General features: G+C 40.6%; 1 protein-coding gene across 3 annotated transcripts in view; it reads right to left on the bottom strand.

The window, feature by feature from the left end:
• R3HDM1 (R3H domain containing 1) overlaps positions 1-25106 on the bottom strand; it is a 76078-nt gene that overhangs the window by 2188 nt on the left and 48784 nt on the right. The window contains exons 12-26 of one of the 3 annotated variants that reach the window (XM_033163944.1): positions 24499-24536; positions 24363-24413; positions 24011-24237; positions 19068-19322; positions 18076-18230; positions 17484-17585; positions 15653-15928; positions 14645-14768; positions 8113-8267; positions 6996-7144; positions 4110-4213; positions 2873-3042; positions 2118-2268; positions 1786-1868; positions 470-554 (exon numbers count right to left, since the gene is read on the bottom strand). In XM_033163944.1, the coding sequence (XP_033019835.1) occupies positions 470-554; positions 1786-1868; positions 2118-2268; positions 2873-3042; positions 4110-4213; positions 6996-7144; positions 8113-8267; positions 14645-14768; positions 15653-15928; positions 17484-17585; positions 18076-18230; positions 19068-19322; positions 24011-24237; positions 24363-24413; positions 24499-24536 (2125 nt within the window). The remainder of the gene's footprint in view (positions 1-469; positions 555-1785; positions 1869-2117; positions 2269-2872; positions 3043-4109; positions 4214-6995; positions 7145-8112; positions 8268-14644; positions 14769-15652; positions 15929-17483; positions 17586-18075; positions 18231-19067; positions 19323-24010; positions 24238-24362; positions 24414-24498; positions 24537-25106) is intronic. The other 2 variants (XM_033163953.1, XM_033163963.1) reach the window with 2 other exon arrangements.

Here is a 25106-nt window from a genome sequence, read left to right as displayed (position 1 = left end):
GACACACACACACACACACACACCCCTCTGCTGGAATAGAAATGTCAAACTCCACTTTGTGATTCTTGGAAGAGTCTTTCACAAACTCTGTCTCCATCACAGGTAGGTTCTTAAAAAAGTAGTCCAATGAGATTTACACACATTCCAGATACGGCAGCAGTTTCAAAACCAAAAACATACTCTTCATCATAGAGAGGGGCACATGTACAAAGCATACTATGCAATATCAGCTTAAGATCATGAATGTGATCATGGTGATAGGGAAACAGCAGTAGCTCACACATTGGAGCACAGATGCAAAGCACTTTGGACAAGTAACCTATCGCACCTCCTATTGCCCATTGCTGCACCACATTCAGAATCCATCTCCAGACAACATTTGGACCTAGGGAGCTGTGACAGAATGGTAACAGGCATAATATACCTTCCTAGCAGTTCAGCTGTATCAAAGTTACAATAAGTCACATACCTGGTTCTCCTGCACCAAGGTCTGTTGAAGCAGCCTTTTTGGCTGGCTTTCTTCCTCGGTTCCCATGTCTGCTTCCAGGCTGACACTACCAGGGAGAGGGGTCAGACACACACAAAAAATGATCAGAGGTTGATTTTTACCTCCCACAAGGGATGGAGGGTGTGACACAATCCATCAAAGTGGAGCAAATGGTACACTACTGCTTCCTTTTCTTGAAATGTTTTACTTGGCAATAGGTGCAGTGCTGTGCCATTTGAACCCATGAAGTGGAACATCTCTCACATTGACAAAAACTACTTGCACTCCAGAAGAACTCAAATAATTGCATTGGAGCAATTGGTCAGTGAACCCCCTTTGAGATCCAAACAGCACAGTGTTGGTGCACCTCTACACTCTGCAAGATGACAGTAGTTCTAGGTGGAGCCTAGATTCTTACTACCCCCAAACCTGTCTTTAACCTGGATTTCAACTTGGGTCACAGAGGGCAAACATATACAGAATTCTGTAACACTATATAGTTTAAAAGTCCAAGAAAAATACTGTGTTTGTTTCATTGTTAACTACATGGTGAGGGCAATATTCTAATGAGCTGCATCAGTACAAGGATTTCTGCTTGTGCAATGGGACTTCTTCCTTCTCTTACTCAAATATGCTCCAGAGGGCTTGGGAAAGTCCTGGAACAGATTTAGGGGGAACATGGGGGGGGAGGGGGGACTTAGTGCTATGTTGGCTTATCAGTGTCTTAAGGGCACATCCAACATTTCAGGTGGACCTAAAAAATCACCCCATTTTGACAGTGGACATTTCTGTCTACCCTAATTTGTAATGAAACTGTCTTGGTTCTCCCCACACCTACCCCAAACTGGAGCATCACTTATACATGTTTTTAATTTCAAAATAGCTGCTCCTACTTTTTACTAACGTTAACAACTCCTTTTTTTAGGAAAGCGGGTAATCTCTCTTTCCCATTTATAAAATCTTCAAAGGCTGTTCCAAACTCATCCACAACTTTAAAGCGGACATCTCGGCCTGGGCTAGGAAACACAAGCAGCTGCATGCTGTACTCCCCACAGTTGTAATGATATGGTGAGGGTAAGGAGCCCACCCTCCAAAAGTCACCTTGCCCTTGGCACAGCCCCAGAATCACCAAGATTGCTAACCCGCCCAAATCTCTGTAGCCCCAGTCCATGGCTGCAGCACCCAAAGCAAAACAGAAGCAGAGCCCTGGCAGCCCCTCCCTATCCCATTTATAAAATGAACCTGACTTACAAACAAGTGACATCCAAATTATTGGGCTCTTTCCTACTATTCCCTACCTGTGGACCTGCTACATGCCCATGTAGCAGAGCTGGAGGATTGTACTGCAACGGCTGACCAAGTAAGGGATATCTGGCATCTCCTGAAGAAGACATAGAAATAAACTTAGGTTTCAGATTACTCAATCAATTTTAAATAAGTATTCTGACTTTTCAACAAATGCAATTGTATCACTATTCCGAGTCAATGAAACTGCACTGACAGCAGTAAATTAGGATGGAGTCAATTCCAAATTCATGGGAAGTCAACTGAGAACATGCCTTAGGAGAAACATTAAAATTTTACTCTCCAAGTGAATAAAATAAAGTAAAAAATGTAATCAAGTTCTTACCTTGTCCAGGAACAAAAGGTCTAGAGAATGGGGGCACAAGAGGAAGAGGTGTTAGCGTGGGACGGATGTTCTTTATGTTTGACAGCTGATTTGGTGCTGGCGACTGGGCTGGAGAGGTGACAGGACTACCTATTTGTGGACTATGCTGCAACTTTAAAAGAAAACAAAAAAGGAAAGAGAACATTATACCTGAGTTTGCGAGAACAGATGAAAACAACCCTTTCAAGTTTGTTTGGTGGTGGTGGGGGTGACTTGTGAATATCAGTTTCATAGACTGCAAGTGAACTGTGAATTTCAGCATTTTGAAATCTTCCCATTTCATATAAAGAGATGATTCTCTGTTATGCAGCTATGATGCATAAAATCACAAGCCCATTACAAAGTTGTTTCTACTTCTGTGACTGGCAAGATGCTTAAACGCAAGGAAAGAAACAATACTCTGCCCCTCTTCCTAGACATGTAAGTCAGAAAACCTTTTGGGGATACCATTTGAAGGACAGGCTGTGCCCCATACTAGTGTGCTGTTCCTTTTGCTGCAGCACTAGGCCAGCCAATATTGTGGTGCGTGTGGGCACACAGGAACCACTGATTATACCCAAAAAAGGGCAATTTTCTACTGGCGATCTTTACAACTTTCTTAGTCGTTTCCACAATATATAATATTTAGATATATATAAAAAAATTTAAACCTGCTACACACTGAAAATGATGAAATGAATCCTCCCCCCTACTTTTAAAACATCAAAACTGAATACCTGTGTAGAGCTGTCCAAAGCGCCAAAATCTGTTGACTTCTGCCCTCTTTGATGGTCACAATAATATTTATTTTGTTTCCACTGGGGAGGTGAATGGGGTCGAGGCTGAGGATTGTTAGGTATACTGAGTTGCATCATTACCATTCCTCCACCTGGTGGTGGTGCTACTGCTACAAAACAAAATTAGGAAAGAAGGGTGCTTAAGTTCCTAGCTGCCCCAACCTTCCCAAAGATTGCTTCAAACCACATTGACCCATCCACCTGCTACGGCCATCAGCAAATTCTTCACTCTGTGATCCACCAACGTCAGAGATGAAGGTGAGACACAATTCAGGGCTTTTGTACATGTTGGAAGCAATTTTGCAGCCCTCCAACCTACTTTTTATATATACTCTGTCTACTGCACAACAACTGATGTAAACAGTTTTCCTGAGAGGGGGGAACTATAGCTCACAAAGAAACAAATCTCCAAAATCCCAACTAATAACATTTAGAAACACAGAGCACATTGTTAAGCTGTTATTCTTTTTCCTCCTATTTTTACAGTTCCATTAAGGACACCTAGTACAAAATGCAAAGTACCAATTGTTCTCTGAAATTATATGGATTTACTAGAAACTTTTGTGTGTGTGCTTTGAACACAAAAGCCAAACCTAGGATATGCTGGGCACCCCCTGCTCTCTGGATCCTTATTCCATTCGTCTCCTTCCCTTCTTTGAAGAAACTGAAGGTGGCACGTATGGTCCCTCCTTCTCAAGTTCATTCTTTCCATAACCTTGTGAGGTAAGTTATGCCAGAACAGCAAAAATATTTTAGGCCAGGAAAGACAGTTGACATCATTGCCCCAATGCCCACATCATTGGCTGCTGCTGCTGCCAGGAAGAGGTCTGTCTAATTTTGGTGAACTCCACTTCCCCAGCAGAAGGCCCACCCCTGCCTGAGGCATGCCATCCCACATTGGTTGGGAGGGTGCCCCTGGCCTTCTTGATAGGCTTCTCAGGGATCACGGGGCCTGGAGAGGTGTGGAGATCAGAAGGCAGGCAAGTCTCCATTCATGAACTTCAACAAATCTTAGAATCCAGTACATGCACTACTCACTGTATGCAATTTAAGTGGACTAGGATGTGAAGTAATATTGCCATTGATAAGCAAATAAGGTTGTTGTTTTTTATTTTTAAAAAATAGCCTCACAATCAGAGAGTGAAAGGGCCTAATGGTCACGATTCTCTTTTCACACCTGCACACTGTTGTCCTTGGAGTTGCTGGGAGTTGCAGGGCGAGGTTGTCCTAGGGAACTGTATCTGCTCTGATCCAGGTGGCTGAAGATATGCTACTGATGAGCTGCAGAAGGCGGGGGGTGGGGTGGGAGAGATGTAAGGAAGGAAAACACCGTGTATTAAATGCAAACTGTTGACCTCAGCCAGGATATTTGAAATTTGTGAAAGCCACTTGTGGCATGCGATCCGATTTTGAACAGGAGAACAAATAAATAATTTACTTGTTACAGAAAGTACAGCTACACAACCCTGCTAGTTCATACACCTGCCATCCTGGCAAAATAGGTAAAGAGGTGGCACAGGGCTAGCTAGCTGCAGCCCTCCTCCTTGGCCCCTGCAGGATGAAGAAAGCGGCCAGACCTGTGTAAGGTCGTTATCCTACAGACTGCTTGGGCACATTGTTATTCCTTCCCTTTTTGCCATTTTACAATTCGTTTGTCGTTTCATAATTAAAAAGGATTTATAAGCTCTAGGGGGGGAAATGAACCCTACTTTCAATTTATACTAATAAAATTTAAGATGAGAGGGTGAAACAGTTGCCGGGAGGGGGGAAATTAGTGACTGTTCTCGTTTCTCTAATCTTCTTGTGAATTATTCATGGTGTGGCTTTTGGAAAGGTGACCAGGCTTTGAAGATTGCCATTAATGCAACACATTACTGCAAATTGCTGACATTAAAAAAAATAAAAGCTGCTTTCAAAGCACAACACTCAAAGATCAAAGGAACCCTAAATATCAAATAGAACTGATACAAAGATAACCTACAGGCGAGATTTTTACGTTGTTTTGCAGGGAATATAAACGAAGTCGGAACACTTCACCAAGGTGACCTCAAAATCTATTTTGCGGTACTTCTGCAGAATAACTGCAGATGACCAAAGAGCTGTGCAGGATACTATTGCTTCATCCTTGGATACCCATCCATTTTACTTGATAAGGGAAAGCAATTGGCCTTAAGTGGGAAACTAATGTTGTGTTGATACTTTACTCTCTGCCCAGTGGCATATCCATCTTTGGCATATCCATCTGGATGTTATGTAGAAAGAACTTCTGCATTATGTCTTTCATCACTACAGGAGAGGAAATGGTAGGGTGTGGGTTCCACAAACACAATGGGAGCCAGTAACAGGCTAAAATATACCTTCCGGACCAATAGAAGAATACACTACACTACTTGGGCTATAATCATATATACATACTTACCCTGGGAGTGAGCCCCTTTGAACTACGTGGGGCTTTTACCTTCAAGTAGACGTACAGGGTTGCCCTTTTGAGACATCTTAGTTTGTCTCTTAGCACTCAAATAAGAATCATCCTTCCATGTAGTACCACTAGTAATAATAACTAAATGAATGCCATTAGAACAACTATGTATTTCTTAAATGCTTGAATAAATCCAATTGAACCACAAAGTGGCTTGCTGTCAGCTCCCACAGTTTAAATCACAACCTTCTTTGTGATGGTGCATATGAAACGCTACAATTAGGAATAAAATTTGAGCCCGGCACGAGGTACTGCATATGTTACACAACCCCCTCTCACACACACTTTGGTTGGGTGCAAAGGTTCACTGGAATATGTCACATTTCCTGTGCATTTAGCCTTTTTCTGTTTTATCTGTGTTTTTGTGTTTTTATCTGTTGGCTGCCTTGAGTCCCGGTCTAGGATAAGGTGGGTTGCAAATATATATATTTATAATTTTACAAAAGCTAGAGCAGGTCACCTACAGACTGGCATAAGTGAAACAGATAGCATAGGTAATTCTCCTACTTGTCCGGGACTGCTGCCAAATTAACTCCTTCCAAGAAACCAGCATTGGACAGAGACCTAAGACAGCTTGAGCAGTCAAGACACTGAGGAAATGCAATCACTATGTTATATACCAGGCATAGGCAAACTCTGCTCTCCAGATGTTTTGGGACCACAACTCCCATCATCCCTAGCTAACAGGAGCAGTGGTCAATGATGATGGGAGTTGTAGTCCCAAAACATCTGGAGGGCTGAGTTTGCCTATGCCTGCTATATAAAGATGTATCATTTCTTGTCTGGGGTTTAGGTCAGAGGTAACCAGCTCCGCAGTAGAAGCTGGCTACGCACAATGCTGATCAGTTCGAAACTGCAAACTCGGACCCACATCTTTGAAGCAGTTTTGCTGCTCGTTTTAAAGGATTGTTTTTAATGCTGTGTTTTCCTGCTCTCTCGCCTTTTGAAAAGGTGAACAGTACATCTTAAGACTAGGAGGAGGGGCAAGACAGACCGCCAAGAGCAGCATTTAAAATGCTGATGATAACTCCCCATTGTGTTGTGAAGCTGTGGGAAAAGCTGGGCTGTTTCTGTGCCAGAAAAAGAGGTAAGTAGAGTTTTGAGAAAAGAAATCTATGCCCAGGAAGGCAGTTTATGGTTTTTGAGATTTCAGCAGACATAGAATCATATGAGTTGGAAGGGACCCTGAGGATCATCAAGTCTAACCCCCTGCAATGCAGGAATATGCAGCTGTCCCTTACAGGGATTGAAAATGCAACCTTGGCATTATCAGCACCACGCTCTAACCAACTGAGCTGCATGCCCTGCACAATTACAGCATTTCTTGACTAAAATGAACACCAGACATTTCTCTTTTAATAATATAATAAAATAAAACTCAGCCTCTAGGTAGGAAATTGTATTTCAAATCCTTGTAAATACATCAGCTCAGATTACTAAAAGATCAAGAAGTTTTTGAATGAACTGCTTTTCCTGCTGCCTTTTTTTCTTGTGGATTCTGGATACTTTGAGCACAACCTTTTGTGGAAAAGTAGCATACAAATAATATGATCCATTCTTAAAAAATAATAATGTTAAACTCACCTTAAATTATTCTGTTGTCCAGATGGAATGACACTGTAGTATACTGGCATTCCCGATGTAGATAGTCCTTGGTTAGACTGGCTGGGAATAACAACTGGCTGTTGATATGTCTGCTGAGACATTCCTTGGGAACCTTGAGCCATTGAAACCTGAGGATTAAAAGTACATTAGGATACCTAGCAAAGTTTTTTAAAAAAAATAAAAATAAAAAGAACCGACACATTTATTGTGACAACCTGTTTAGGAAACAAGGGGCGGGGAACCAGTGACGCTCCAGAAGTTGCTGGACTGCACCTCTCATAATCCCACAGCATTGACCATGCTAGCTGGGGCTGATGGAAGAAAGGAGTCCAACATCAAATGGAGGGCTACACATTCCCCAGTCCTGCTGTAAACCAAGGTCCATAAATACCCATCCTGACAACAGCTTCACGGGTCCAAAAGAGACAGCAGATACCATGAAGCCTAGTACTTACCATACCAAGGATGCATAAACCTATCACTAGGATGAAATGCTTCAAATTATAGGTAGGGGTCCACATGAAAGAAAGCAATTCCTTTCACAAAGAAAACTAGGTGTCAGGGCCTTCCAGAGCCTAACATTCTCCCTGGTTCTAGTTTTCCAGAAGCCCCTACATACAATTTGAAGTGGTTTAGCTCAGAGGAAGTCTTAGGTCTCACTCTTGAGCAGAGCCAGTGGAATGGCAGAGAGGATTTTCCAGAGCTCTTCAAGATGCCTATGAAAACGATGTGGAACAGTGGTAGGTGAATGTCAGCTACACAAAACTAATATGCAGAAAGACAAGGTGACGTACTGTATCCGGGCACCTCGATTGTTCTGCAAATGGGCTTAGCTGATCTCTGGAAACAGAGTAAGCAAAATTTCTCCATTGTTTAAAATCCAAACTGAATAACTGTGAAGCTTTAGTCTACAAATAAAATGTTTCACTTCAACAAACCATTTTGCAGCAGTTAAGAATGAAGTTTGTATACATTTGTGGTAACCCTGTTACAAAAGTGACCAACAACCTTAGTTCTGACTAGGCAAAGCTTCAGTGTTTTTTAAAAAAGAATCAATTTCATATTTGCAATAAGAAGACAACAGACAATAGCTTACTTGATAAGATGGCACAGGTGGGTATGGAACAAGTACACCTTGGATCTGATTTCCAATATTGTTTGGCTGGCCACTGACTAGATTTTGGTTCTGAGATTGCTGGACGCCAACTAAACCCTGGTAGTTTTGCTGCTGGTTAGGCATAACTTGGTAACCTGCAAATACAGAAATATTATTATTCATTTTGACATGTTATAACAAAACATATTTATACCCCAGCTCCCTTTTGATGCTACAGCTGTAGTACAGGAATCTGTGGGTTTATCCCACAAATATGTTGTAATGTTTAAAGGATCAGCATGAGGTTGGCAGGGATAACTGCACAGGATCTGTCAACAACTGTGCAGTAAGGACCCATGTCAATAGCCCTGCTTGTGTAATTGTGGGCCTTTTCAGATGTCACAGCAATAGCACTGACTGAACTCACAGGAAAATGAGCTCCCATGCCAGTGTTATAACATCTAAAGGGCACTATAGATACATGGGGCAGTTTCGTTTGGACAGTTCCTCCAACTAATCATAATTAGTTGGCATGTGGCAATTTTTGCCTACTTAAGTCCAGTGCAACTATGAGTTTGCACTTAATTTTTCACTAAAATGACAGATTCTATTCAGGTATACAAAGCATTGGCTTTTTGAACTTTGATTCCTTTCCTTTTTTCATTGTCTCATTGAGTAATTTTGTTTTATTTTAATCAGTAACAACACATGCATATCAAGTTGAACAAGCCCACTGAACAACAATGCAAGACAGACAATTTATCTTACTTTTGAAGGCTGAGATGTGTGTGTTATGTGTGTGTCTGTTTACCTGGTCACAGGTCTGACTTATTTCATGAGTTGGAACAGTCCTAAGTATAAAAAGAACATGGAATATTTTGCAACAAAAGGTTCTCCCTCCTGTCATCTTTTCCATTTACTGACAAGATGGTAGTTTGGAAGTCTCCCAATGGGGTCCAAAGGGCAGGAACAAGGGCTAAATTCTCACTGACCTTAAGCTAAGGTACCACCCCACTACTTAAAGGCCAAGGTATTATCAGATCACCTTAAAAGTATATTACTAGATCTTCTTAAACCAAATGCCTTCATACAGATTGACAGAACAGGCTCAAGTTTCTGAGTTACTTAAGAAATGAAGACTGAGCAGTCTTATCAATGCCAGGTGCCTATTTTTCTTCTATTTTGAGAATAAGGTATTTGGTCCCAGTAAAACTATGCATGGAGCTGGCAAGATTCAGCACTGCTCCTTTGCTGGGTGAACAGAATAAGTTAATAGAAAAGATTCTCTTTCCCATCCAATTATTGGAAAATAATTTGCATGTGGAATGTCAAAAAATGTACCATTCTTGTAAGCTTTTTTTATACAGTGTAAAGCATTGGGTGGTAAGCATAGCTTTTAAAGGCATGGGATGTTTCTCCAGTGAAAACCCAGCACTGTATCTGTAACATTCAAACATGTTTTATTTCAATAAATGGACACTGAGCCCTTGGAAACTCAAATTAAGACCTACATTCTACAATATACACCTTCATCTGTTAAAATAGCTACCCCTTTCTCTTTTTTTCTGGCCACATAATGCTATCTTTTTGCTATTCTTCCTAATTGCTCCGTTACAATTGTGGCTTCCTGTCTCCCTGGAAAATCATATAAATAAAGTAAAGCACACAGTGCTTGAGAGGTCTCATTTCAGCTGTTGTATTACAATGCAAATTTGGCATTTTTTTCTCCTATGAAAACAGATGAGGGGGCCAAGCTACTATTTGTACCGGTACTTTGAAATGCTGAATGCTGTGCTGAACATTCAGACACTGATTTTCCAGTCCTCAGTCCACATTCCATTGCACTTTGCTGTCCTGCTTTTGAAAACAAGATGTATCACCTCTGTCAGTGCTTTGCTGTTTAATAATAATCGGTTCCGCCTAACTCTAAATGCAAGTGTTTCATCTGGACAGCCATGCTGCATTATTTACATGTGCGCATTCACAATACCAGACACACTGAATACAGTACTAAACCTTAGGGCTCTCCCAAAGATAATGAACCCATTCATGACACCTTGTTTTTGTTTTTCTACAAGTCTTTGCTGCAGCAAATTTATTTGATTAAGAATGAGCATGGCATAAGAAGTTAAGTCTGATGAGTGGACTACATCTGTTTTCTAGGCACAGGCTATCAAATATCATGTTCATTACTAGATAAAGATTCAAAAGCTCAGAACGGAGAAGTGGATGATTTTACCCAACTTCTTGTCCTTAAGGCAGGTTTACCTTGTACTTAAAATATTGGATGTACTATGCAAAGCTACATCCTGTACAAGCAGGATCTTTATTTCCTTATTAAGATCATAAGTATGCATCAAGGAAATAAAGCGTGAAATCTCTTTTAAAAGGTGAAATCAGCAATAATCTGAAGTAATTGAGTGGGACTGCAGCTAAAACACATGTTAACAATCTACTATTAAGACATAAACTAAAAAGATGTGTACAAACCAGATTAAATATGCATGGTTGCAAAGTTACAGTTTACTTAGTATACCTCCCTCCCAATCTTGTTTCGGGGGCGGGAAGAGAGAGATACTGAGCTTTTATCATGCTCTCCTCTCAACAGTTCTATGTTTTCAAATAATAACAGATGCCTGAATATATTCAGCACCTAACAAATTGTGTCCAGCAGCACTAGAATCCAGGCTACAGTACTGATGATGGCATAGAAACCTGGAAATCTACAAAAGTGCTGCAACTTCATATTTTTTTCCCAGGGACTGCAGTGTAGCTGTGAAAATTATTCAGTGTCTTCTGGCACTTTCACACAGACAAAGCAAAAATCAATTTTCCATGCTGAGAGAGGAACTAGGGCAATATAAATTGCTGCTAACACACTGCCCCATGGGGTTTCAAGGCACTTTCTATTTTTAGCTTCACTATTCTACCCCTGAATACCAAGTGGCATGAAAGAAATACAGCACTCAGCAGGAAAAAGAAAGGGAAGAAGCAACACCTGCTGAAATTTATTTTACAGCAGCGCTAGCAAACTGTAGTTAAAAACTTCATGCTTCCCAAAATTCAAGAGATCTGCAAAGAACGAGAAAATACATTCTGCAATACTATCTCTTCCTTAAATAACGAAATTGCTTATAGTACCATGATCTGCATCTCATGCAATTAGAAAGAGACATAAGATTTCACTAACAAAGTACAACCCTCAAGCATGGTGAGAAAACACACAAAAAACACAGGACACACAAAACAGACCACAAAAAGGCAAAAAAAGCCTGTCAAAGACATTCTTGCCCAATGTCTGTTTCTGAACATCACCTTCCTGGTACTTCCTTCTAGTGCCACCTAGGTAAGGACAGATGTTGCTGACTTTTCTTTCTTTTCTTAAAGGGAAGAACAGCGTTTGCTCCTTGATCAGAAAGCAACAATCCAAGACAGACACACCTGAGACCCCTTTAAAAAGGAAGCCAGGAAGCAGCTGAAAAAGAGACCGGTTCACTGTGAGAAATGTAACCCTCTCAGACAGTGTTACGGCCCCGAATCCAACAGCTCATGAATAAAGCCAATCTATTGCACAATCTAACACACATACCACAGCCTAGTTTGCCACAGACACACACACATAAAACCACACATTTACTACAAAATATGTAGATATTCTGAAAGTTGTTTTCACTAATTATCTAAAATATTTAAAATGCTGCAAAGTAAAAAAAAACCACAGGTCACTGAAGATAGTGGTGAACAACAAGTAGCATTCAAATGGGTTTATTCTTGCTTTCACTTAAAGAATGGGCTTGAACACTTTAGTCCTTTCATATTTTGCAGAGCACTTGTGCATTTTTTGTACTTACATAGATACTATTTCCTATTGCCCTAGAAATCTTTAAACTCCCATACACACAGCAGGAAACTTTCCAGGCCATTCTTCAAACATCCTGAAACTAACTTCACATCTAAGCTTCAGCAGCTTGGACCTAACTTACCAGCAGAGCACTGGTGGTTTCAAAAGCTTCTAAATGTGTGTATAAACTGGCACAACTCCTCAGAAACAAACCCGCTCTGGCCCTTTGGCTAACATGCAAAACCCCTTCCACAGGAGCATACTGATGAGCAATGTCTACACCCACAATGTATTGGTCATGGAAGTCTTGCCCAGCATGAGTTGAAAAACAGGAAGTGGGAAATACTGTTCAAGATGGAAAATATTTAGGCTGGGACTCAAACTATCATGCAACCAAGTTCTACACTGCAAAGGAAGTTTCTGTTTGCATTTCATCAACAGCAATCCTCAATATTGTAAGGCAAACTTGGGTGATAAAACAGAAAATTTTAGTAACTGTGTGACGTGGTTGGCTAATGAGCCCTAAAATATCTCAAAGGCAGCCAAGTCATAGAGACATTATCCTTATGCAATTTAAGGCAGTATCTTGGATTGGAAGGTAAATTAAGGAATTTCTAGCCCTCTCCTTCCTTCCTATAGACATCTGTGCCCTCCCCAAAAGTTTCTTGGGGCAGGGCTTCTAAAGAATGCAAGGTGGAATGCAGGGCATTTCTGGAAGCAGGAAGAATTGGGATCCAAGCCACTGGATACATCCAACCTCTATATTTAGAAGTTACTTGCAGTCCCACTGAAATTCAATAAATCAGTGTGAAAAGCTTGTATCTATTTTTATATTTTATATTTCAATAGGTCCCAACTTCGTATTGATTCAAGGCAACTTGTTCAGATCTAAAATAAAGATTAAAGTAATAGCATGTGCACACAAAAAGAGGGAGGGTTCATTTTAAACCTTGCTAAAATGGACAAAATTTAACTAACATGGATGCATTCCCATGTACAATGGCAAATATAAGCAAGTATGATTATACAATTCTCTCTCATTCAATGTTAGTAGACCTAAACCTACTACAGAATTACACTTTATTAGTGCCAAAATCATTGCTGAAATATAATAGATTTGAAAGGTGGTTCTTTAAAAAAATAAAATATATTATTTTCTATTAGGATTTCTTTATCATCCTTGCCCTTGTAATATTGTGGTACTCTGTAAACACTGCTCAATAAGAATTAGTTATGTGATTTTAAATTTGTTTTTTTTTTAAGTGAGAAAGCCTTAACTTTTTATATATATATTTTTCTGGAATGCATGCTACCCTTCTGTCCCAAAGACATCCTCAAGGTGACTTAAAATAGCTGATATAAAAAGGAATGGGAAATATTTGACTGTTCAATGCTACTTCATCCCTTCACAATGAGTCAAGGTGGCTCCTACCAATATAATCAACACAGACTTTAAAGTGGGTCTTCCTGGCGCCTTTGTGTGGGATTTGGAAGAGAGCAGACACTCTGGGTATTATGACAACCAGCCTGATCCTTCCCCATAAAAAATATTTCCATAGATACAGCATGCCTGACCCAATGGTGTAAAAGGTATTCCTTTTTTCAAAACACAAAGTTTTCAAAGGCGGCATTAAAAATTATTAAAACCCTTATCAACATGACTAGATCAAGGCCACAATCTCATTTCTGATAGCCCTTGCACTTCTACAGCACATATTAAAACACAAGAGAAGCCAATCCTATATTCCCTATTTATTTAGCTGCTGTGGGAATGAAAACATGTTCACTGAGAACACAGGTGTTGCCAGTGGGACAAAAGCCATAACTGTTCCTCTTCATATTCTAGAAAGCGTTTCTAAGAGGCTCTCAAGTAAAGCAAAATTTCAAAAAAATAAAGCAAAGCATCTGAGTCCAATTGTCAATTCTCAAAGTAGAATCCCCTTTGTACTTCTTAACAATTAATGGATGTACAAACACTAAACCACACTGAAGTACAAACCTTCTTGACAACAGAGCTCAATCTGCAAAAAGTAAGGGTGTCATTGTATTAAAACTACCGCCTATGACTAAACGAGGTTCAAGAAACAGCAGAAAACACACGAAAAAGACAAAGCAGAAATGTTATAGTTTTCTGCGATTTTGAGGATGAATTCAAGACCCAGAGAAACAACAAAAGCCAAGGGCAATGGGAGATAAACTTGTTTGCCACAACTCAGGATCAGAGCTATCTTATCTGAAGAATTTCTGAACAAGTTTAAGGTAAAAATCTATGGAGCAATGCTACAGTTACAGTATAAATTGAACACAAACTTGAGACTTGAAAATCGAGGAGAACATCAATCCATGTCAATTTGGACTTTTGTTAGAAGTTCTTCACATTGCCAGAAATGGATTAAAGAGAATGAGTGTTCAAGGTTGTGTTTTCCAAACAAATAATTTACTTCCCACCCTCTTTTCTTGTGAATCCGGTCACTTAGGATTTATCAGCTTGAACAATTTAAAAGAATGCATTTTCACCAGATTGGAATTCTATCAGCACTTCAAAGCCAAAAACCTTACTTTATTTGTAACAGACCTTTCAGGCTTTCACAACAAAACCATGTTTCCTCCTGCATTACATAGCACCCTGAAAAAGTCCAGAAGTACATACATTTGGGTTGTATGGGGTGGGGAGGGGGAGAGACCACCAACCTGTCTGCTGTGCAGGCTGTGGCAGTGGCTGGTTTTGCTGTGTGTTGTAATGAACAGAAGTAACTGGCCGATACTGCTGACTGGAGTGTGGATACTGGCCTGGAGCGCAGTAACAGGCTGGCATCTAAAAAGGAAGCAACATGTTGGAGATTCATTTACATGCTTCTATAACTGAGTCAAGTCCAACAGCAGAAAATGATGGCAGAAAAATAAGAAAGCATATAAACATACAAACACTCAGAAAAGCAAGTCTAGCAAAAAAAAAAAAAAGGAGGAGTGGGGTTATTTAAATGTTTAGCTGCTGAACAGCATTATCTCTTGGTGAAATTTTAACATGTACTCATTGTATCCAGCTTTAGATCCAAAAAAGCAAAAAGGCACAATGTGGCTCCATGCTTTGTCAGCTGATGTGATAACCGAAGTATTGGGTTATATCAGACTAAGTCACGCTCAGTGTGGACACAATGAGCATGATTAACCGAAGTACATTTATTTTAATAGCTTTTTGCTGAATATGACTTAGTTGGATACAATCCATTATCGTAAACAGAGGAGACTCTTGTGGAAGTCTCAACAATAACAAGACACAGGTTAAGGCATGCTGTCACAGCTATAAAAAAAGGAGTAGTCTCACTTAAAATACGTATTGTTTAGGTCAAAATACTATAGTACAAGTATGTCAGTGGAACACCTATGAGGCATTATTTGAACTATTGTAATGCACACACAGTCCTTTTAAAGAACAGAAGACACGCATATGTAATAAATATGCATCAACTTCTAATTCTGCTAAAATCATGCAAAAAAAAAAGTTAATACTTGTTGACAGCAAAGCTGCAGGGTCCTCTGATTCTTTCTGTAATTGACGTTCAGATTGCTTCTACATAAATTAAAGGGGTGGGAGGAAGAGGAATGCCTACACAAAGCCAGATTCAGTTTACTGTAATCAGCAGCTAATATGAACTACACCTTTCACATTGTCTGGTAATATTAAAAAGCTCTCTCTACCTGTGGCATTGGTTGCTGCATATATCCCTGTTGCTGAAGAACTTGCTGGTTGACAGGGTGGCTGGATGCACTGTAATTAGGAGTAGGAACAGGTTGGCCAGGGGGTGGCGGTGGGGCTGGTGGAGGAGGTGGGGCCGTTGCTATGATGAAACCAGATTGCTGTGGGGGCTGAAGGACAACCGTGGACTGGAACATGGTGGCATGAGGATCAGCAGCTTCCCCAGATGGCTGTCGGGAGAGACTCATATGGCTAAATTGGGATCCTAGGTTGTCTTGCTGAAATAAGCAAAACAGTAAGTGTTATTCCTCTTTCGAATGCACGAGGAGGTAACACTGTTTGATTAAAACAACAACAACAACAACAACACATAACTAAACATGAAATAGTGGAGTATCCTCACATCTAGTTATAGCAGGTTAAAAGTGAAAGCTTTAAGACAGCAATAAGTAGAAACATGGGAAATGAAACACAAATATTTTATACCTACAGCAAGAAACACAAACTTTATTGTTTGTAAAAGCTGTGTTAAGTGTGCCTGGTAATACTTTCTGGTGCTATTGTACCATGGAAATATTTGCCAACAGATACAGATGCAAACAAGCTGGGGAACCTTGGGGGGAGGGGATCTGGATATTTCGTGTATGAGAAGTTCAATTACGCAAAAGAGCAAATTTGAGTTTGTAACAAAAATGACATTTAGTAGCCAGGACAAATCACCTGTTCATTCATCAAACTTGAATTTTAAATATGTTGGGAGTGGTGTGTGTGTGCATATTACATATAGGGCAGGATTCAGCTAACTAGTGCCACTAGCAGAAGTGCACACAAGGACTTCCACTAATGCAATGGGGCTTTCCCATTCATCTGATCTGATGTTAAAGCATAATTCTCCAAGTAGAAATGGACAATAAATTCATCCAGTTTCTTTTTAATGCAAACATACCAAATTCACACTTCCTGAATCAATACACAAAGCAAAGTGCAACTTATCCTTTGAAATTCACACTTCTCGAAATTTTGCAATGCGGTTATCCAAAGAACAAACAAACTGCACACAAAAAATTATATACTGGGGGGAAATGGAACACAAGAATGAGTGTATTGGGAGAAATTAGCATGAAAATGCATGCAAATATTCACGCGGTCCTTTAAAAAAACCACAAACTGATGCAGAATTGGGTGAACTGAACTTTAGGTGGAAAAAGCAAGAACTGACATAATCTGAAATTTTCAGATTCATCAAAAAGACTGCAATGAAGGATTCCAATATGTGGAGAATCTTACCTTGCATCAGGAAGCTGGATGCGTTTAATTTTGAGGAATGCAGCTAAGCTGCAGCACTCAAAAAGGGGGAGGGGAGGCAAACTCTGGTACCCATCAAACATTAATGGGTGGCAGAAAGCTTTTTATTGCAGTGGGAGATGAGAGAAAGCAAAACACCTTAGGAGGTTAGTCAAAGAAATAAGTTGGGGGGGGAGAGAAGGAAGGGCCCTAACAAAATAAAAATATTCAAGGGGTACAAACAAATACTGTTTGGCTGAGAAAAAGTAATGGCAAAGAAGGGGTTTAAAAAACAACAACAACCAAGAATGCAATTGTTTTTGTGCACAGAGCTTGTTTTTAAATTGCAGGTAAACTTCCAATGAACCCAGGACAGGATTACTTTCTTCCTTGAACCTTTTTTTTGTGTTCTGGCCCATGCTGAATTACCTTGGGTGCCACAGCCAGTCAGTATTTGTATTATTTATTACACATGCACATCCCAACACATGAAGCTAAGTCTATAAAGATTCTGTCATGCACAGAAGAGGTGAGTAGAAGGTATTATACCACAGTGTATTGCTGGGTAGACGAGACGGGCAGGAGCGGGGGTGGATAAGTGACTGTGGAGAATTGAACAGGCTGTGAAGAAGGCTGAAGAGGTCGGATAGGCTGAAGAAGTAACAGTGGAACACACACCAGTTAACAACAGAGTAAGAAGAAATGGAAGTGGCAGTTTTTCTCTTCTTTTTTTTGGGGGGGGGGGAAGATAAATTTATGCAAAATCAAGAACATATTAATTGTGCAACTAAAAGTAAGTTTGACACAAGACTATGATTACCTACAGTAACCCTAACAATAAGCATTCCTCCATCTATAGGTTTGATTGCTTCATAAGGATGTCCCACACCACATAAGCAAGATGGATTTGTAAGATTCGTAGCTCTTTAAAAACGTAGGCACACACATTGCATATATAACCATGACAGGTTGTCTCACTGCTTTAAGAAAACGTGGTCGCTTGGAACAAAAAATTGTCCCCTCAAGTCATAAATAGGCCAGCACCACCTTCCCCCAACTTATAGCCACAACGATCCACCATTTTCTTCTCAGCGGATGCCAAGAATGCCTGGTCAAGCATTGCATATTTTGAAATGTGCACCTGTGATAGGATGTGATTGGTTGCTGGCTGTTGCTGAGGTGGTAGGGGAGGAGGTGGCTGCTGAGGAGGTCCAGGCACTTGGTTTCTAACAGGCTGCTGAGGCATAGGAGGATTATACACAACTGGAGTGCCATCTGGATTAATGAATGGCTGACCTAGAGGACCGAGATGAAACACACACATTATTCAGCAAAATGCAATTTACTGGCAAAACGAAACATAGCGTTACAACCACTGCCTATTTTAAAGAGACAACACTCCTTTATAGTTTACTCCTCAAGAGGACAAAAGGGTTTAATAGCACGCGTTAAAGCAAGGCTTTTTTGTGGGAAGATTAAGTGGAAAAGCGAAGGCTTTGCAGATGGTCTCCCTTTCAAACACTGTTCAGCTTTAGCAGCAGAACCGTATCACACCCCTTCAGAACCCTCTCAGCTGAAGGTGGCCCAATAAAGGACTACTGTACACTTATTCCTATCTAAAGACCATCCTAGGTATATAAGGTATTAACAAAAAAAGTCATTTAAGATCATAAACCAATTGCAGCCTCTATACTTGTCAATTCCACATTATTATTATTTTTACTCATGTGCCATTTGAAAATATTGTATATGCAAGAGCTCCTCATAAGGCAGAAAAGCATCATCTGGTGAAAAATCTTCACTATTCCTCACGGTTTGTACATCGAGGTATATAACATTACAATTTCACAAAGTCCTCTGAGGAGGTGTTAAAATACATGTTGCTGCAAAATTAGGAGAAGGGGAAAATCAGGGTGGGAGGGTGGGGAGAGAAAGGCAGAAAGATCTTTGTGGTCTTCAGACGAAGGGTGGGATATACATTTAATAAATAACTGATAATAATCTTATATTTATTTATTTCCTTTTACACATTATGGCAAGTTAAACGTTACTGTTAAAAGGAAGAAAGGGGGAAGGAGAGAGAGACACAGAGAGACAGAGACAAGGCACAGACATCCACGGCTGGATACCAACCTGTTTGAGGGTTGATCAGAATACTTCCAGGTGGTATGCCTGCCGCTTCCAAGGGAAGCAAAAAGAAGCTACTGCTAGGAGGCGCCACTTGCCCACTTATGCCACCGTCAAAGGAAAGGGAACTACTAGTGCTGACAGTTGGATAGACGGCAGATGTGCCATGAGAAGGCTGGCTGAGAGCTGTGACTGGAAGAGGCTGCTGGGTGTGAGAAAGAGAACCCGTGGATGACCCTACACTACTAGAAGACTCTGAACCTAGGAGAGGAGTAACGAGAAATGAATTTCACCTAGAGACAGAATAATATTCATGCACATTTAAATAGGCAGGTTGTTATTAAATGCTTAACGCTTTTAAATGCACAGTCTGGAGCTACGGTAGCTGCCCCGCCCCGCCCCAACCCCTGCAGCTTCTCCTGATTGTGAGTTGCATCAGCTACAAGTGCATGCCACGAGAGCAGAGGGGCCCACCCTAAAGCTGCCCCCAAACTTCTGCACAGGTTCTTTGCCCTCATGCTGGGCATGAGAAAAATAAAGCAGAATGGCAGCACACCATGTCTTACTCCCCCCCCCCCAAAAAAAAGGTTGTACTCAATGGAGCAGTAGGCTAAGAAATCTGAGGCAACCAAAGCATGCAGAAGCAGTCTTCAAAAGAGACCATGTAACACCATTATACCCCCCCCCTCTATCACATACATAGCCTACAACAGATTTTATCCACAGCAGTGGGTCAGGGGACCCTGAGGCTCCTGAGCTCCAACTCATCAGCCCCAACCAGCAAGACCAGCTGTCAGGGGAAATGAAAATTGTAGTGCAACAACAACTGGAAGGCCACAGGTTCCCCATCCTGATCTACTGCACCCTCGCATATCAGCCAGTGAATTAGGTATCAAGATGAAGCTAATCGTAAGAAGTCAACACTAAGCCATGTTGATGTCAATGGGCAACGTTAAGAACGTGCTTAACCTATTACCAAAATGGGACTTGGCATAGCTCAACTTTAGCTTTAATATTTCAGATTCTGTAATAAATGTACATATATGAGATGCAAGAATAAGTCAGCAGCTTCTGTATAGTCTTTAAGGTGATAAATATCTGAAATGAAGCCAACATCTTTCATTTTAAATGGTTCTGTTGAGCCAAGATTTGTCGTTTCTAATGAACAATTGCTCCTCACTGAGAAGAGCTCTCACTCTGATTGCACTTTTCATCTTCACACAGCAGATCAAAATTTATGGTACTAATTTTGCTTTTCAGTTGTGGCTGAATCAGTATGCTGCAAGCATGTCTACAAGTGTGCCTTGCAACATGATGCGGCACTGATGAAACTGTGGAAAGAATTTATACTGGCTTTCGCAGCATTCTAAATCAAACCACTTGCTAGGAAAACAATTAACTGTTTATAAATTCCAAGTTTGATTGACATCAGCATAATTAAAGCTAAATCTGAATCCATATTAGAATCGTTTTTCAATATTTTAGAGGTTTATTGTTTGTGTGTTTGCTGGCCTGCACTCATTTGGGAGGAAGGGCAGGATAGCATTACTACTACTACTACTATTACTACTACTACTACTAGGAATCAATAGTCCAAAATGTCTGGATAGCACCAAGTTGGCTACTCCGGATTTATACTATGGTTTGCTAGACTGAAATGGCCCTCTGTGAACTAGTATGTTACATATGAAATCTGAAAACCTTAAACTTTAATGCTTTCGTTTTGGTACATTAGATCAATGTAGGAGTGGCCTACTGGTCTATTTCTGGAGGATCATTCACTGACTGTAGGTTGACTGCAAAGAATCGTCTAACATGCACAGGTATGCTCAACTAGTTTATTCATTTATTTGATTTTTATGCTGCCGTTTTGCTCAACTGGGAGCCAAGTCAACATAATTAAACCATCAACTTAAAGTATATAATTAAAACCAAGCAACATAAAATTACATTTGGAACATCAATCAAATTATATTCAAACTGCCATTTAAAATCAAGCAACAACCTAAAACACTACAATCTGATCCAGCAAGGTTCTTAAGCAAGACTGCAGACTCAGGACTGCTTGACACAGATTGCTTGTACCTTAACTGTGAAGAGATCCTGTGTACATACTCTTGCTTTGGAAATTTAACAAACTTTGGATGACCACTGAGAAAAAATGAATTACCCAACCTGTTACTCATAGGGCCAACCTAACTATACGATAGGACATGGGTGGCGCTGTGGTCTAAACCACTGAGCCTGGGGCTTGCCAATCAGAAAGTTGGCGGTTCGAATCCCCGTAACGGGCTGAGCTCCCGTTGCTCGGTCCCAGCTCCTGTCCACCTAGCAGTTCAAAAGCACGTCAAAGTGCAAGTAGATAAATAGGTACCGCTCCAGCGGGAAGGTAAATGGCGTTTCCGTGCGCTGCTCTGGTTTGCCAGAAGCGGCTTAGTCATGCTGGCCACATGACTCAGAAGCTGTCTGCGGACAAACACCGGTTCCCTCAGCCTATAGAGCAAGATGAGCGCCGCAACCCCAGAGTCATCTGCGACTGGACCTAATGGTCAGGGGTACCTTTACCTTTAACAATAGGATCGTCTAACATGCACAGGTATGCACTCACTTCACAACAGTGAACATTTTGCACAAGTTTAAAAGTTTTATTTTATACCTGTGAATGCCCATTAGGAAGTTCATAGAGGGAGAAAATGAGTGTATTCTAACAACTAACACAGCAAAGAACTGGAAGGACCAATCCTGGAGAACTACCAAGGAAAGTATTACAGTACTGTACTGTAGCCTCAATACTATGGAAACATTGTTGTGAAATCCAAACATCCAACAGTGGCTGTTTTTCTTGCTAGACAGCGGTAATGGAAAGCGCTCTTATACATTGCTGTGCCTATAACCTTAAATTTTTATGTGAAGAAACTCTCCACAAGAGACTGAACACCATCACCAACAAATATCCCTATTCCTCCAACAACATGGCCTACAGATTGATATGCTGGACTATGTCCAAACTCAGCGTTGAATTGTAAAGCAGAGATGAGATGGACCCTGTGAAATTAAGAGAAGGTTCTGAAAAGAGCTAAGTAAATGCTGGAACATTGGAATTTCTGCAAATGCCCTGGTGCCTTTCACAGTCATATCACAAACAAGCTCTTAACAGCCTCCATCGAGTGAGGCCACAAACCATGTTTCATTGACATGTTTTACTAGAAGACCCAGAGATCAACAGCTTTTGCTAACACCAGGAGGCTAAAAAAATAAAATAAAGATAACTAAGCAAGCTGACTTTCAAAACTGGTACTTTGTGTTTCAGAAAGGACATGCACTATTACAGATTTAAGATAATTCAGAGCTTTACACTCCCAGAAACAAAAAGTTGATAACTGCTTAGCTGGCAGAGAACATAGCTCCCAGATCACCTGTATCCATAGGAAGATATATTTAAAACTGGTTCCCATTAGCAGGACTGAGCCTCTCGTAGCTCACACCTTTTGTCAAATGAAGTTAGTCCTTAAATTCATGCTTAATAAAAAATATTCCATTTTATTTACTTGTTTATTTAATTTCTATAAGCGAAGCAAAACTTGATACAGAAGATAATTACCTTCAATAGGAGATAGCCTAAATGTAGACATAAAAAATAACAAACTGCTTTCGTCATCGGGGAAGGGCTGTAGCTCAGTGGCAGGGCATCTGCTTTGAATGCAGAAGGTCCCAGATTCAATCCCCAGCATTTCCAGGTAGGGCTGGGAAATACCCTTTTCTTAAATCCCAGAGAACTGCTGCCAGTCAGAGTAGACAATACTGAGCTACACAGACCAATGGTCTGCCTCAGTATAAGGCAGTTGCCCATGGGAGACAACGCTGGCAGGCAGGGTTGTTCACCTGGCTTCCCAAAACTGAACATCACTACCAATTACTGAGAGTGAAAGGGGGAACAGTGACACAGCGGGAAAGCTCAGCTTGTCCCAGCCCAAGAGTGCAGAAGGCTGTGCTGGGATTTGGGCATGGGTGGCCTGCACTCAAATCCCTGCTTTAGACACTGGGTCACAATTGTCTCAATCTAACCCTGCTCACGTATTTGCTTCAAAGGTAAGTAGCTGCATAAGTACTTGTGTACATTAAATCCAATGTGCATTTTATCTTACACGAAGAATACACCAATAAATTCTCAGCCAAAACCTTACACCAAGAAATTCTCAGCCATTCTTATGAAACTGGCTTTTGTAGTTATTCCCCCCCCCCCAATTTTTTGCCTATGTCTAGGACCCCACAATGTTATTGAAATGAATACTTTCCAATCTAAATATGTCAGGGACATACTGTAATGTTAACTGAATTTCAATTCCTTGATTGGCACTGTATGCTGTATGTCAGGCTTCAGTTTACTGCCCACAGTCTACTGCCCACAGTAATTAATCAGGACCAGTTGGGTTAATGCTGACCCAAATGCCTTGCCTAACCAGGTAGTTCCAAATATGTTGCATAATCAATGACTTCTAGCATGTTTTTTTTTGGGGGGGGGTGTTTCACTGACTCAGGTGGTAAAGTGGGGTAAAGCCATTGCCTTTTTTCCAGCTGCAATGGCTAACAGTGAGCCTTGCTTGTCTTTTTATAACAACACAAACTTAATCACTATATCAGGAATGGGGAACCTGTGGCCCTCCAGATGTTGCTAGACTCCCAAATCTCATCAGCCCCAGCAAGCAATGAATGGTCAATGGTAAGATACAATTGGTGTTGTTGTCCAATGACATTTGGAAAGCCACAGATTCCCAACCACCACACTACAGACTTGTTTTGCAGCAAAATGCTATTGCAATTGAGCCAAAGCAACTCTCCTCAAAATAATCACTGAAAGGGCAGAGGACTTCTTTTTGCAAAAAGGGGGTATGTTTTCTCCTTAGATATTTGACGCATGTACACATTAGCAGAATGTTTGTCACTCATACCTGTCTTAGATAGTCTGCCTGTGCTTTTGCTGCTTCCAGTGCTATCGCCTCTTGTCAGAACAGAGATCCCACTGAAGCTGCTGGCTTTGGTCACAGCTGGCTTCAAATTGCGAAGGGAGCTATCAGAGTCGGTGCTGCTCCATGGACGGGATTCAGAATACTTTAGCTCGTTGTCTGTACTGCTTTGAAGGCTGTTGGTTGACCTCCCTGAAGCATCTTTATTGACCCTGTAATTCACGAAATTGGCTTATAAAATACAGGGATTATTTGCAAAATCAGGGACAAGAAAAAGTGAAATACGTGCAAAATACTTTGGGATTTTTTTTTATAAAAAACCCAATTTATTCAATACCTAAAGATCTGCCGCCTTTGCTGGGTACTATTGGCTTCTTCCTCCTGGATTCTGTTGGCATGTTCAATAAAACAGTAGCTTAATATTTTATTAGAAAAAGCAAATAAGAACTTGTTTAAAAACTGATTTCTCTTACCTTTTGTCAATAATGTAATTCTCTTGGGAACACAGCGACTGAGGAAGAAACAGTGTAGAATGAAGATCACCATTGCTAACTATTGTATTATCAATCCCAATGTGACAAATAATCGGCACACACGTTTAAATGTCTTTTGACCATCTGTAATAAATAGCCCATACTAACCAATGACGGTTCACAAGTTAATAGTAAGATTATAGTAAGCCATGTCGCATACTAGCCTAGTCCACTCCTAATGCTAAGACATGGTTTGTTTAGTTAGTCTAACTATGGTTTGTTTGAACATGTGAACCCAAGCCCAGCAATCTAAGCATGGCTTTTTTATGCCAAACCATAAGGTGCTGGCTGCAGAAATTAATATGGACATAGTTTTATTAGAAACAAGGGAAACTGGACAGCAAGTCTTAAAACATCCAGAATTTAACAAGTCATCAGGGGACAGCTGGCCTGATTAGTTTTTATTCCTCAGTCTGTTTTCCACCACTCCTTATTTGGTGTAAATTTTCCTTATCTAAAGGTCTAGGGGTGGAGAAGAATAGCAGGTTGCTTGCTGCTTTCCAAACCAGCTGAATGCTCCCTCAACACACTGTTGAATGTTAATGTAG

The sequence above is a fragment of the Lacerta agilis genome, chromosome 1 (assembly GCF_009819535.1).
Source record: "Lacerta agilis isolate rLacAgi1 chromosome 1, rLacAgi1.pri, whole genome shotgun sequence".
NCBI classification, from domain to species: Eukaryota; Metazoa; Chordata; class Lepidosauria; order Squamata; family Lacertidae; genus Lacerta; species Lacerta agilis.
Note: the sequence above shows the minus strand (reverse complement) of the source record. Positions and strands in the feature narration are given on the sequence as shown.